Genomic DNA, 15196 nt, shown 5'->3' with positions numbered 1-15196 from the left:
GAGGGTGGATCTCTCTCTCCCTCGGTCGCTGAGCCCTGCCAAAGTTTGGCCGCATGTGGCCAAGTTCATATGTACAGAAAGAGAGACGGAGATCAATCAAGACCTGCTTTTCTGCTTCTGACAAACACGCTGCCCGGCTCAGAGAAATCCCATAATCTCTCCTGGCGAAGCACTCCCCTTTTTTGGCCTGTCCCCAGCAGAAGAATGCAGCCGAGCTCCGTCTCCCCACCTCCAGCGCTCTCTCTGAACGGGCCAAGGATCTTCCGGCAGGCGGCCGCGAATGCCAGAGCAGGACGGGTGAGGAGGGCCAGGTGGATCCTACCTGAAGCCATGGGGCGGAGCTGTCTGTCTGGAGAAAGGTGTGTCCCCAGCAAGCTTCCTTGGCATATAAGGGGTGACCCATCGCTGGTGTCCTGGCAAGACTTGCAGCGGCGACAGTGACCCTGGAGAGAGTCCGGGGGGAACTTGGAGGCCTCAGGAGACCAATGCAGGCAGCTTCCCATGGGGAGGAAACATGGAGGGAACCACCAGGCTTTGCTCAATGAGGGAGAAGAGGCTGAAATGGTGAGTCCCAGACCCTAGAAGTGCAAGTGGGTTGGGTGTGTTGCAGGGGGGTTGGGCTGGATGACCCTTGCGGTCCCTCCCAACTCTACCATTCTGTGAGTCGCCCTCTAACAGAAGCGAGCAGGTAGCCAATGGGAGCTTGGAAACGGAAAGGGGAAAGCTGTCTTCTGCCAGCTGTTTTTGTTGATAAGCGTTTCCTCCCGCTCTGGAGGGTAGGACTTGAACCCAGGGCTTCAAGTTACAGGAAAGGAGATTCCGATTAAACATCAGGAAGAGCCTTCTGACAGTAAGAGCCGTTTGACAGGGGTGGAAGGCGGTGGACTCTCAGGGGAAGTTGCTGAACTAGTCAGGCCAATTTCTTTGTAAGACAGTGGCCTTAGTTGACCCCTTGGGCATCCTCATCAGCATCCCCAAAGAATGAGCCAGGTTGCAAGAGCTAGGGCTGAAGGAGGGGGCCTCCAGGCCAAGGGATGGGCCTCCCCACACACCTGTCTGCTAGGTAGGAGAACAAGAGCCAGAGAGTTGTGAGTGAGCGGAGCTGGGAGCAGGAGACAGAGAACCAAAGCTGGGACCAACGGATCTGTTGGGATGTTCCTGTTGTGAGCCACTACATCCTATGCTCAGGTTGTATCTGTGTGCAGGTAAAACCAGATATCCTAAAGACACTGCGGGGTCTTTCATTCCAAGGAAACTGAACCCAGGTAAAGTGCCTTGAACCCCGGATCTTCTCACGGCTCAGAAATTGGGGTGGCACAGAACATTATGTTAAATATGTGGAACACATTCAGCTTAAACCTTTCCCCATGGAGACCCTTAAACCAAATGGAAACCCTTCTGGGAATACTAAGTTTCTAACTTAGCAGCAGTCCTGCGTTAGCTCTGCTCTGCTTCCCATGGGCAGCTCTCAAGACAGCATCTGCTGCCCATTCCTGGCCGTATCCTGTCTTGCACAACAACAGCAGCACTCCCTTCGAAGGGTTAGTTTCTCCAGACCTCTTTCAACACGATAATTATAGTTGCCCAGAGGGATTATGGCTGCGGTCCTGGGAAAATTTACCTGCGGGCAGGAATCTGCACTGAAATCAGACGGATGGCTGTCTGCCATGGATGCTCCAGTTGGATGTTTCCTGCATTGCTGGGGGTTGGACTAGATGACCCCTGAGGGTCCCTTCCAACTCTACATTTCTCCTGTACAAACCTCTGGATCATGTGCTGGGTTGCATCCTCTCCTAGGAGGCTGGCTTTCTGTGGACTATGAAGTGTCCTTAGAAACAAAGTCTGTTTTGAAAAACGAAAAGAGCAGGAGCGGAGGTCCCGATTCTTCTCAGGGCTGCCGTGCTTACAAAGAGGCGCTGTAGCCCTTTTGTCCTTAACTGCCTCCGGAGTGAGTCACTCCAAGTGACTGAACCAGCAGGACTTCCCCCAAAGTGGTAACATCAAGTAATTTTGTGAGTCGTACATCCTCATCTCTGGCAACCGCAGGGACGCCCGCCGCTGCTCCTGTTGAGCCGGTTCCACCGATTTTGGGGGGGAAAGTCGCGTTTCCAACAGTGAAAAACAGACCGTAAAAGGAAGCGGAAAGAAGATGAACAGCAACGGAGAGCATCAGATTCAAAGGCTAGATTGCAAAAGTTGAAAAGGTTTTGGAGAGCAAAAAAGTCTGCGCTTGGCCCCGCCAAAAGGGAAGAGGAGGCGATTGGTGGTGGTGGGAGCTCTGTGAAAGAGACCCTCCCTGGTTTCCACCTGCTTCTGCTTTCCATCTGTCCATGGGGGGGGGGCAGGGGGCTTCATGACTACAGAGAGAGAGATTGGGAGCCGCCAGGCTTTGCTTGCAAAACGCTGGTGGATAAATCCTGCCCCTTAAAACTCCAGCCCTGCGGTGTCCTTTTGGGGCAGGGAGATTGAGCAGGGCTCCGCCGCTGACTTGGCACACACTGAAGAAAATGGCAGAGACCCCATTTCCTGCTTAGCGCTGGGTTCCTGCTTTGTGCAGCACCCCAGAAGCTCCCCAAGACTAGCTAGTTGCCCAGTGCTGTTACCCATACCCTAGTCTTACCCATAGGCACTAGGGGTGCAGGGCACCCAGGTGCCGGGCTCTCAGGGGCGCCAGGCCGAGAATCCGGGGCCCAAGAGTTGAGCACCTCGGCGGGCTCTTCTGCTTCGGGTGGTTCTGTGGCACGAGTTTGGGGGCAACTGAGCCAGTGAGACGCTGAAGCGGCCAGCCGGCTTCACCCTCCTGCATGCCTGGGACTGGGCAACCTGAGGGCACTGGGCGGATCTTTGCACCTGTTGTAACCCAGCGCTGCATATGCTTAAGACAGCGCTGCCAGTGCTCTAGCAGTAGTGCCAAGACCTGCCCTTACCTGCATGGCACCGTGTGGGGCAGGTGGGCATGGCTTGCCCCCAAACAGCCTCGCAGGCCCAATGGGTAAGAGGCTGGCAGGCCAAGATGGGCCAGAGGTTACACCCTAATTTCCAAGTGCCCCGAAAATGCCAGGACCGTCACGCAAACCCTCAAGCCACCACAGCTCCTCACTGTGCCACGCAGAGTCCCGAATCCTGGATGGGTCAGATATAGGATCTCCCATGTGTTTAACTATGTGCTGTGTGGAGAAGTACTCCCAGTGCCTGTTTTCCTCTTCCCTCCTGATTCTTTTTTCCTCTTGTGTCATGTCTGTTAGATTGTGAGCAGGGACTGACATATTTTAGGTGTCTTGCGGGTGCCAAGAGCTTAGATAAACTCTAGGTGCTTTGTAATTAATGACGGTGGTGGCATAAACTGAATTTAATAATGAAAAGAGAGATTTTAAAGTGATGCAGAAGTGCCGACGGGAAAGTCTTTTGGAACTGCAGCTATTGCCATGCCTGCTTGGCATGCCGGCCCCCCAAGGATTGACCAGGAGTCAATACGGCCCTCGGCCTTAAAAACCTTGGCCACACACACACCTTGGTGTCTGCTGCAGTTTCAGACATGGCTCATTTTGTGGGTTAAAGTCCCGCTTGGTTTTCCTTGAAGACATGCCATCGGGGTCTCCGGTGAACCCGGAAGTCCTGCGTCTGCAGCAGGCGGCCATTCTGTCAACCCATCGACCGCACAGTTTTGTGCAAAAACTGGGTTTAAAATGTTTGTGGGGTTTTTTGGTAGTTGTTTCCTTCTGGGTTTGGTATTACTCAGCAATCCGTGACATGTGCTTAGCCCACAAGCTGTGAGCCAAAGGAATGATGCAGATTACGTAACTGTTTCCTTTCGTCTTTTTAATCATCTTTGCGGCCGGACGGAGAGCAGGCCAAGTTAAGGACAGGGTGCTGCTCTGGAGGGCGGCAGGATTGTTGCAGGTGGGGAAGGAGGGGCAGGAAGAGTATCTGCCGTGCAAAGTATCAGGGGTTCGTCACCTTCACGCTGCCATTTGCCTCCGCCTCTCAAAAACTCCCTCACTTGCCAGGTCATGAGCAGATACTCAGCCTGGATTTGCAATTTTCCTGTGGTTCCTGTCTCAACTTTTTGTGGTGGTGGCGGGGAAGACAGATAAAGTGCTCCTTCGTGCTACACGTACTGAAACTCTGGAACTCCCTCCCACTGGAAGCAGTGATGGCCACCAGCCTGGGTGTCTTATGAACAAAAGAGGTTTAAAGACTCTCTCAAGGCAAATCTAAAAAAATGTAGCATAAACAGCAACAATTGGGAAACACTGGCCTGCGAGCGCTCCAGTCGGAGAACAGCCTTGACCAAAGGTGTCATATGGGCTCTGAAGACTCTCGAACTCAGGACACAAGGGAGACATGTGCTAAGAGGAAGACACGCTTGGCAAACCCTCACCGTGATCGACTCCGGCCCGGGAACCCACTGTGGAAGGACGTGTGGGTCCAGAATTGGCCTCCACAGTCACTTACGGACTCATTGTTAAGACCGTGTTCATGGAAGACAATCTTACTCGGCTACGAGGGATCGCCAAAGAGAAGAGAGAAGAGGATTGGGCAAATTTGTGGCTGTTGAAGGCTACTAGCCACGAGGGTTTTGCTGTTTCTCCACACAGAGAGGGCACCAGCTGGGATAATTTTAAAAGATGATTGGACCAATTCATGGAGGAGGAGAGGGCGAGGGGTGCTTCTGAATGCCAGCTGATGGGAACTGACCCAAGAGAGGGTTGCTCTTGTGCCTGGATCCTGCTTGTGGTTCTCCCATTGGGCCGTCAGGTCGGCCACTGTGAGAACAGGATGCTGGCCTGGATGGGCCGCTGGCCTGATCCTGCAGGCTTCTCTTATGCTCTTCTGTTCCGTGTCCCAAGCTGCTTGAGGGGCAGGATGGTCTCTCAACCTCCTCCACGTCCTCCATCAAAAGGTCTGAAAGACACCTGCTCAAAGAAGCGGAGTCATGCAGATTCCGTGCATTTTTTATTTGACCCCGGGATCGCAGGAATTGACATATGCAAATGGTTACCACTCAGTTAGGAAAATGGGGCTGCCATCAGGAAGTGGACCTGGATCCTTCGGCATGCCAAACAGACACTCTTCCTCTTCCCTGCCTGCTCTTGACCATTCAATTCCAAAGCTCCCTTCTTAGTGTTTTCAGGGCTGCCCAGCAAAACACGGTTGTGTGTGTGTGTGTGTGTGTGTGTGTGTATAGTCACTCACATGCACACATGGTCAATGAACAGAAATCAGAGAGGAGCTCGTGTGATTTTTCCGGGGGCGTAGCCTACAGAATCCCTATGGCAAGGGTCAGCATAGCTGTCAACTTTTCCCTTTTTTAAGGGAAATTCCCTTATTCTGAATAGGATTCCTCACAAGAAAAGGGAAAAGTTGACAGCTGTGGGGGTCAGCAAACTTTTTCAGCAGGGGGCCGGTCCACTGTCCCTCAGACCTTGTGGGGGGCCGGACTATATTTTGAAAAAAATATATGAACGAATTCCTGTGCCCCACAAATAACCCAGAGATGCATTTTAAATAAAAGCAGACACTCTACTCGTGTAAAAACACCAGGCAGGCCCCACAAATAACCCAGAGATGCATTTTAAATAAAAGCACACACTCTACTCCTGTAAAAACACCAGGCAGGCCCCACAAATAACCCAGAGATGCATTTTAAATAAAAGGGCACATTCTAGTCCTGTAAAAACACGCTGGTTGCTGGACCGTCCGTGGGCCGGATTTAGAAGGCGATTGGGCTGCATCTGGGGACCCCTGCCCTATGGCTTGGGGTTGGTTATAATAAAAAAATTCCATATGAACCTGGGAGGGGCAGGCAAAAATGTAGAGGTTGGTAGATCAAAAGTGAAATGGAATCATGGGATGGCAGAGTTGGAAAGGGGCCCAAGGGGTCATCTAGTTCAGCCCCCAGGAATCGCAAACCCTGAGGCTGCTTGCAATCTCTCCTTAGGCGCTTGGAGGTGGAGGTGTTGGGCGGAGGTGCTTTGAACACACAAAATGAAGATAGCAGCCACAATCAGAATCTTAAATAGGACTGGAAATTCCACCCCCAAAGCTCCTCATCGTTCCGCAACATGTCCCAGCGCCTGGCGTCTATGCGCACCTTGTGCCTTTAATCCCTTTGCCACGTACATCTCAATATTCTTGAATACCTGGGGAAGGCCAGCTCCAGGCGCCTCGGAGGTTTGGGCTGTTCTTAGATTAGCATCTCGGAGGCAGAGAGCGCAATGCAGCCAGGTGAGTTTTGGGTGGGCAGAGATTCAGGAGAGGGGCTGATTCATGACAGGTGGGGAGACCATGTCTTGCCCACCTCCCAGAGTTTCTTGACGGTGCTTCTTGTGCCCTTTCATCTGCCCTTTCATCTGTTTCAGTGTATCTGAAGAAGTGTGCATGCACACGAAAGCTCATACCAAGAACAAACTTAGTTGGTCTCTAAGGTGATACTGGAAGGAATTTTTTATTTTGTTTTGATCTGCAGGAGATGTTTGGCTACAAAACCGAAGCCTGCCGGAGGGCCCTGTGCATCGCTGGGTACGTCCTGTCCTGCGGGGGCCTCCTCCTCCTGTTCTACTGGAAGCCCGAGTGGGACGTGTGGGCAAACTGCGTGCCCTGCGACTTGGAAGAGGCCGACGTCATCCTGCTCTGCACCACAGTAGGAGGAGATTTTGTTCTGGAAATGTTGCTGGTGGGAAGTTGGAAAACCCAAGGGTCATGGCCAGGGGTTCTCAGTTTTTTGTGGGGGGGCTGTCCCCCTGGTTCCATAAACTCACCCCCCAGTGTGCACTGCCCTATTCCACCCCATAAAAAGCATTCTTCAGATCAGCAGGTGGCATGACCCTCTAAGGAAGACAATGAAACCATAAAATTCAGAACCGGAGCAATGAATTGGTATTGGGACCTTAGATAATCCCCCCCCGGGGGGGCCTCTACTACCCACCAGTCCTCTAGGCATTGACAAGGCCTTCTTCTCAATCCTGTGTTTTGCAAACTCAGCCCCCACTGGTTGGTTATGAAAGCTTCTTGAACGATTTGAATCAAAACCCCATTTTTAATGGCCAAATCAGACTTCAGAGGCTGCGTAGGCACCATCAATTTAAAGTAACCCTCAAATAATCCTGGGAATTGCAGTTTCCCTCTTGCGGAGCTACAGTTCCCAGCACCCTTTGAATCACAGAATTGTAGAGTTGGAAGGGACCCTCAAGGTTCATCTAGTCCAACCCCTGGCAATGGAAGAATGTCAGCTAAAGCATCCCAGGAAGGAGAGTCCGCCCAATCTCCAAGGAAGGAGAGTCCGCCACCTTCCAAGGAAGACTGTTCCAAAAGCCAAGCAGCCCTTACTGTCAGAAAGGGTTTTCCCAAATGTTGAGTTGGCATCTCCTTGAAGCCATGGGTTCGAGTCCTACCCTCCGGAGCAGGAGAACACAAACATGTTCCCTCCTCCATGTGACAGCCCTTCAGGTGTCTGGTGATGGCTCTCGTTGTCCTCTCAGGCTCCTCTTCTCCAGCTCCTTCAACCGTTCCTCACCAGGCTCAGTTTCCAGACCCTTAATTGTCCTGGTCCCCCTCCTCCGCACACCTTCCAGCTTGTCCACATCTTTCTTAAATTGTGGTGCCCAGAACTGGACGCAGGACTCCCGTGGGGTCTGGCCAAGGGAGGAGAGGGTTCTTAATGCAGGATTCTTGGGGGGGGGGGAGGGACATGTGCTTTACCTGTCTCTTGTGTAAGAAGCCCAATAAGCATCTGGGCCCAAGGAGCCAAGGAGTTTGCTCAAAAGTGGTAGAGAGTAAATTCAGGCGGAAATCTGACTTGCCTGACCTGTGGAATAACCTCAAGCGGATTTGCCACAAGAAGCGCCAGCCTCACCCCAGTAAGTGGTCGGGGAGGCCTCAGGTGCGAGTCTGTGGCAAGGCAGGGCAGGATCCTGGCTCTTTGATCCGCCCAGGTCCTCCTCATTACCTGCGCTGCGGTTCCAGGACCCGTCATTTGGCCTTCTGCTCTCTTTTCTGCAGGATGAATTCCACGTCTACACCCGGAAGAAGGTGGTGTGGCTCTCCGTGGCCGCCCTCGGGCGCCTTGACCCCCCCACTCACCCCCTCATTGCGGACGAAGGCTCTCTCCTGAACAAAGTCATCGCGAGGCCAGAGTTGAAAGTAAGGGGGAACCCAGAACCGATGGGCTGGATGGTGCGGTCACACGCCCCCCCCAATTATTATTGCTTTACAGTGGTGCCCCGCTAGACGAAAAACTCACTAGACGAAGGCATTCGTCTAGCGGAAGGCTGCCCCGCAAGACGAAAAAGTCTATGGGGCTGCCTCGCAAGACGATTTTTTTTTTTTGTCTAGCGAAAACCGCGATTTGCATTGGTGCTTCGCTAGATGAAAAAATCGCTAGACGGAAATACTCGCAGAACGAATTGTTTTCGTCTAGCGAGGCACCACTGTATTTCATTTATGAATTGCTTCCTAGGAAGCATCTGTTTTTTATATAAATCATTTTTATTAAAATTTCCAAATTAACAATTCAATCAAATCATATTAAATATACCAAATTATACATGTGCAAATCATATTATCCAAATATTCTGCCAAATTATAATTTATTTTTTGGGACTCCCCACGCTTCAAGTTTTGGAAGGCTCATCACTCCTAGGAAGCATCTCAAAGCAATTTCACAGTACAATAAAAGAGCAGATACTATAAAACAACACCCCCCCCCCCGTGGTTTAGTTTAAGTAATTCAACGAAGCTGCTGAGCTTGATCTGGCCATAGCAGCTTTTCAAACTCTGAGGGTCATTTACACCTCCAGCGCCCCCTGCTGCCCCCTTGCCTCAAAGCATTTTTCAAATGTGGCTCTTTTGCGGGGGGGGGGGGTGTTATTGGGTTATTGTTCTTATTTTGGTTTTATATATTGTGATCTTTTCTGTGAACTGTCCTGAGGCCTCTGGGTGTAGGCCAGTATATAAATAATAATAATAATAATAATAACAACAACAACAACAACAACAACAACAACAACAACAACAACAGCCCCCTAGGGAATCCTGCTGCCTCTGGGAGGTGCTCTACCAAGTGGTACGGCCCTAGCTTTGCCATACAGTGGTGCCCCGCTACACGAATGCCTCGCTAGACGAAAAACTCGCTAGACGAAGGCATTCGTCTAGCGGAAGGCTGCCCCGCTAGACGAAAAAGTCTATGGGGCTGCCTCGCAAGGCGAAAAATTTTCGTCTTTTTTTTTTTCTTTCGTTTTGCGGAGCGCGGCTGTCATTGCCGCTCCGCAAGACGGAAAAACCGCTAGACGAAAATTTCCGCAGAACGAATTATTTTCGTCTAGCGGGGCACCACTGTATTTCGAAAAGTGAAAATCCAGACAAGAAGGTTGTTGAGCTTTTTCCTGGACATTCCAGCGATTTCCACCCGGGCAATGTTTCCGACGGCCGAATCCCGGCTCTGTCATATGGCAATCCTATAAAGTCCCTCCCCTGCAACCTGCTTGGCTCCTCCCCTCCCCTCAGCTCCGCCCCCAGAGGCTCCTCCCACTCTCTCTGCTGTAGCCCCGCCCATAGACGCCTCCTCCCATCATCCTGGGTAGCCAAGTGCGCCTCTGAATGATCCCAGGAGATGCCATGCGCTTCCCGGAGGGGTCTGGCTGGGGCTGGGAACGCAACGTGACAGCGGCAGCCTCAGCAGCCCGGAGCCAGCCTGGTAGCCCAGTTGGCTCTGTCTGGCTTCAGGAGCTGCTTGCTGCCGTGGTTCCTGCCATTTTTCCTCGCTGGAAGTCCCCATATGATGTGTCTTGTGCGCAACACATCATATGGGGACTTCCGGAGAGGTAAAATGGCAGGTGCCAGGGCAGTGAGCAGCTCCTGAAGCCAGACAGAGCCAACTGCGCTACCAGGCTGGCTCCGGGCTGCTGACTGCCACTGTCGAAGGGGAACCGGGGACGTCCGGCGGTACAGATCTCCTGCCCCCTTCCCCCTTTGCTTTGACTGATCGGGGGAGGCTCGGGGGTCATGGGCAGGCGGCTGTTGCCCAGTTTTTTAAAAAAACTCTGCGCATTTATGTTTCACAGGGTGCGGAAGAAGGGCTTTGCACCTTGCCTGGCAGCGAAACCACGTGCCTTGCACCCCTCTTGAGCAATGGCTGCCCGCCCATGACTCCCGAGCCTCCCGCGATCTGTCAGAACAAAGGGGGAAGGGGGCAGGAGATCAGGGAAGGCTCAGGAGGCACGGGTTGGTGGAACGCCATTGCCCAGTTTTTAAAAAAACTCTGAGCATTTATGTTTTGAAAGGGTGCGAAAGAAGGGCTTTGCACCTTTCACACAATATGCATGTGTGCTCGGGCCCAGGGTCTTTTTCCTCACCATCCCCACTACTGACTCAGCCTCAAAATAATAATAATCAGCTTCAAAATAATAAAAATAATAATAATAATAATAATAAACACATTCTACTCATGCAAAAACACCAGGCAGGCCCCACAAATAACGCAGAGATGCATTTTAAATTAAAGCACACATTCTACTCATGTAAAAACACACTGATTCCCAGACCGTCCATGGGCCGGATTTAGAAGGCGATTGGGCCGGATCCGGCCTCGGGGCCTTAGTTTGCCTACCCCTGCTCTTATGCACCCCCTCCAGTGCTGGCTGGCAAGATTTGGAGGGTGGCATTCATCGAGGCGTGTGTTTCAGAAGGAGGCTGGGGTGCGGGGATTTGGTGGAATCCCAACACCCTGAAATAATAGATCCTTTCAGCAAAACTAATGCATCAGTCGTGGCTTCTGAGCGGAAAGTGAAAAAGGGCTGGACTCTGCCAGGAACCATATCTCAGCAGAGGAGTTTGATGAAGGCTAGCCGGGGCCAAGGGTCATGCGGTGGCTCAGAGCCTCACCTGCAGCCCCAGAAGCTCCCCGTTCGAATCCCACCTCAGCCACCTGCAGCTTTGGAGCTTCTCCCAGCCGGGAGAGCAGCCAAGAGCGAGGGCAGCTTTCCTCCCTCAACGCTCGCGCCCATTGTTTGGTTTTCTAGGCGAGGTGCCTCCAAGTGCAGAAGATCCGATATGCCTGGGACGTTTCTGCCAAGCGGTTCGTGAAGGTCGGGTGAGTCACCCTGCGCCCTGCTGCCACCTGTCGCCGGCAAAGCACTGGGCAGGAGGAACAAAGGCTCTCTTGTGGTGCTATGGCTGGTCTCCTTCTCTTGCAGGGTCCTCGAGGAGAGACACACCTGCGCAGAGATCCATGCAAGGTTTGGGTCTGGGCTGACAAGCGCAGAGCAGGGCATCAGGTACTTGCTTCACAGAATCCTAGAGTTGGAGGGGATCCCCAGGGCTCATCTAGTCCAGCCCCCTGCAAAGCAGGAATCGGGACATACATACATCTGCTAGAAGTTGTGTTTGCTCTAAAATCAGCCGCTCAAAGCAGACCTCGGCAGGAGCGGCGGGGGTCTCCGAAAGGGCAGGCTGGGGCACCACACAGGGCCAGCTCAGTCGGTAGAGCACGAGACTCTGAATCTCAGAGTTGTGGGTTCGAGTCCCATGCCGGACAAAAAGATTCCTGCATTGCAGGGGGGGTGGGACTGGATGATGACCTTCATGGTCCCTTCCAACGCTTATGGTCCCAGGGCCTTGGCCCTCATATGCCATCCCTCTGAGATGGAAGCCCCAGAGAGTCCGGGGAGGGAGCAGAATCCCAACGGAGGTCCAGTCTCCAAAGATTGCAAGCAGGCCCCCTTTCTGTCCCATAAAAGCTCCTGCTGTTTGCCTCCACCTTGGCCCCAGATGCTCTCCTCCTCCTCCTCCTCGTCCTCCTCGTCCTCCTCGTCCTCCTCGTCCTCCTCCTCCTCCTCCTCCTCCTGCCTCAGGAGCCCCTCGGTGGACCGGTCATCCCATGGACTCCCTTTTCTCTCCCTTGCTCATCCGCAGGAGGGTCATCTGTGGGCCCAACGCCATCGACGTCGAAATCGCGCCCGTCTGGAAGCTGCTCGTCAAAGAGGTGATTCTTCCTGCTGGGAGGCAGCTATCTCTGTTTATCTATATCTATCTTGCTGCAAATATCCATCTCTTTCTTTGTACAGTGACACCTTGTTTCCCAGGACACGGGTGGCGCTGTGGGTTAAACCACAGAGCCTAGGGCTTGCCGATCAGAAGGTCGGCGGTTCGAATCCCTGCCATGACGGGGTGAGCTCCCGTTGTTCTGTCCCTGCTCCTGCCCACCTAGCAGTTCGAAAGCACATCAAAGTGCAAGTAGATAAATAGGTACTGCTCCAGCAGGAAGGTAAACGGCGTTTCTGTGCGCTGCTCTGGTTCGCCAGAAGCGGCTTAGTCATGCTGGCCACATGACCCGGAAGCTGTACACCGGCTCCCTCGGCCAGTAAAGTGAGATGAGTGCCGCAACCCCAGAGTCGTCCGCGACGTGACCTAATGGTCAGGGGTCCCTTTACCTTTACCTTGTTTCCCAAACTTAGTCCGTTCCAAACCGAAGCGTTCCAAAACCAAGGCACGCTTTCCCATAGAAAGTAATGCAAAATGTATTAATCCATTCCAGAGTTTTAAAAACAGCCCCTAAAACAGCAATTTAACATGAATTTTACTCTCACAAGACCATTGATCATAAAACGAAAGCAATAATCAATGTACCGTACTATAAAAAAGACAGTATTGTAGATGATAAAAAAAAATTAAATTATTATTTTTTCTTACTTGCTCTGATGATAGTCATCATTTGGATGGAGGCTTTTATCCATTTCCGCAGTCACACAATCAATCAACTGAACTGGGTTCCACACATTCACAAAAACAAATTAACCGAAAAAGCCTCAAAAACAGAAACGCAAAATAAATAGCAAAACCAAAAGCGTCAAATACAGTGGTCCCTTGGTTCTCGAACTTAATCCGTTCCGGAAGTCCGTTTGACGCCCCAGAAACCATAGCTGACAGCTGCATTGGTAGTTCAGCTTCTGTAAAACGTTTGAAAACCAGAACACTGACTTCCTGGTTTTCGGTGTTTGGGAACCAAGGCTTTTGAGAACCAAGGCACTGTAAATCACTTTGAGAGGGATTTTTCCCAATCAAGTGGTGTATAAATCTTTACAAAACGTCATCTTCTTTATTTATTCTTTATTAAATTTATATAGTGCACCTCCCCATCCCAGAGCAGTTTACGGTACCAAAGCCTGCGAATGCATAACTTAATAGGAAGCTCAGGAATACTCCTCTCCTCCTGCCACTTTCCTCTAGGTCCTCCTTGGCTCCCGGTGACTGGGTGCCATTGGCTTCTCCCCCCAATCTCCAGGGTGACGCCTTGGGAGGCAGATTAGCCGCTTAATCAACAAGAGATTAAGCCTGCTCCCGGCAGAACATCCTGCTCTCGCGCCACTGGCCGTCCTGCCACCATCGCCATTCGGAATTTGCAGTTTTTTGGAACTGACCAAGAGCCAAGTTGGTCTCATGAAAGCCTGGCTTGCAAAGAGGCCTCCGGGGAGGAATTAGGCCCCCCATGCTGGGCCAAACAGGAGGTGGCAGGGGAAGGGGGCTTTTCTGCGTCATGGATGGACCAAAGGGGGTGGAAAGCAAGTTTTCAGGGGGCAGGGATACCGAGCTTCAGTGGGGTACCCCAGAAGTTGCCCATCTCCCATCAGCCCCAGGAAGAAGCCAGCATGGCCAGGGGTCAGGGAGGGGGAGAAGGAGGGGAGTTGGAGCCCCCCCCCCCCGATGATCCTGACTTTTCTGCAGGGCAGAAGGTTTAAGAGACTCCCCGTTTCCTTCACCTCCAAACCACCATCCCAGCCCTCTGAAAAGCACCCTAGTTTCTGGCTCCCCCACGTCTATTTCTTTGTTTTATTTAGTTTATAAAATTTATATACCGCTCGGCTGCAAAACAACAACAACCCTCAAAGCAGTTTGCAAAAAGCTTAAGCAATGAAAACCCAGAGAAAAGGCTTGCTGGCCAGAGAGAAGGTTTTGCTTGTGCTAAACAAAATAGAAAATTCTTTCCACTAGCACCTTAGAGACCAACTGAGTTTGTTCTTGGTATGAGCTTTCGTGTGCATGCACACTTCTTCAGATATCTGTGTATCTGTGTATTCTTCTTCAGTGTATCTGAAGAAGTGTGCATGCACACGAAAGCTCATACCAAGAACAAACTCAGTTGGTCTCTAAGGTGCTACTGGAAAGAATTTTCTATTTTGTTTCGACTATGGCAGACCAACACAGCTACCCACCTGTTGCTTGTGCTGGTTTGGTCTCGCTAAGAGAGCGCTGCCAATGCGTCCAGGGTGGGGCGAGTCTCCTGCCCTTGGCGGTGTGGCCAAGGGGCAGGGGGCACAAGGGGGGGGTCGTGGCAGAAAGCCGCCTACGAGTGCCCCTCACCCAGCCCCCCCTCCTCTCTCTTTTCTGTTGCTGGGCAGGTGCTGAACCCATTCTACGTCTTCCAGCTGTTCAGCGTCTGCCTGTGGTTTGCGGAGGAATACATTGAGTACTCTGTGGCCATCATCCTCATGTCTCTGCTCTCCATCTCTCTCACAGTGTATGACCTCAGGAAGGTGAGCAGCAGTGAAGGGGGCCTCACCCAGGTGGGTGGGTGGGTGGGGGGCCTCATCGAGCTTAGGCAGTGCTGGAATTACGTATAAGCTAAACAAGCTATTGCTCAGGGCCCCACTCTCTTGGGGGGGGGGGGGACCCTGGATGTACATGTCCAAAATATAAGATAAAAAACAAATACAATAAAACCTGCATACAGCAACAGTGTTTTGTGTTGTGTATGGACCTGTGATGTAAGTCATGGGCCCGGCCTGCTAGCCTGCTCCCTGCAGGATCTGATCACCAGAGCAGGACTCTTCCCTCTTGTGGTTTCCAGCGACTGGGATTCAGAAGCACGGCCGCCTCCAACCGGGAAGGGAGTGTGGCCAGCAGCCATCTACAGCCCTCTCCCCCTGCGCGAATTTGCCCAGTCCTCTTTGAAAGCCATCCAAGCCGCTGGCTGTCTCTGCCTCCTGTGGGTGGGAGTTCCGCAGTTTAACTCTGTATTGCGTGATGAAGACTTTGCAGCTGGGATCCACCTGCGAAGTCGAAAGGGATGCCTTCAAAGCAGTGAGCTGACCTCCCCGTAGCTGCTGCATGGGCTGTAAACTGGTTGGCTGGGATACCAATCCTGTTCCCTTTCCTGGAAGCGCAGCGGGGAAATGAGGGACGGGGGCCGTTGGGCAGCTCC

At 52.2% G+C, this 15196-nt stretch overlaps 1 protein-coding gene across 1 annotated transcript in view; it reads left to right on the top strand.

Moving 5' to 3' along the window:
* The first annotated feature begins 428 nt into the window (after positions 1-428).
* The window catches only part of LOC117046409 (probable cation-transporting ATPase 13A4), a 39902-nt gene continuing 25134 nt past the window's right edge, over positions 429-15196 (top strand). Inside the window, exons 1-7 of the mRNA XM_033148212.1 lie at positions 429-564; positions 6470-6643; positions 8002-8142; positions 11019-11089; positions 11193-11273; positions 11911-11980; positions 14394-14528. Coding sequence (XP_033004103.1) covers positions 502-564; positions 6470-6643; positions 8002-8142; positions 11019-11089; positions 11193-11273; positions 11911-11980; positions 14394-14528 — 735 coding nt within the window. The 5' untranslated portion in view covers positions 429-501. The remainder of the gene's footprint in view (positions 565-6469; positions 6644-8001; positions 8143-11018; positions 11090-11192; positions 11274-11910; positions 11981-14393; positions 14529-15196) is intronic.

Source organism: Lacerta agilis, chromosome 5, assembly GCF_009819535.1.
Source record: "Lacerta agilis isolate rLacAgi1 chromosome 5, rLacAgi1.pri, whole genome shotgun sequence".
NCBI lineage: Eukaryota > Metazoa > Chordata > Lepidosauria > Squamata > Lacertidae > Lacerta > Lacerta agilis.
The sequence above is the reverse complement of the archived record's forward strand: the minus strand, read 5'-3'. Positions and strand labels throughout refer to the sequence as shown.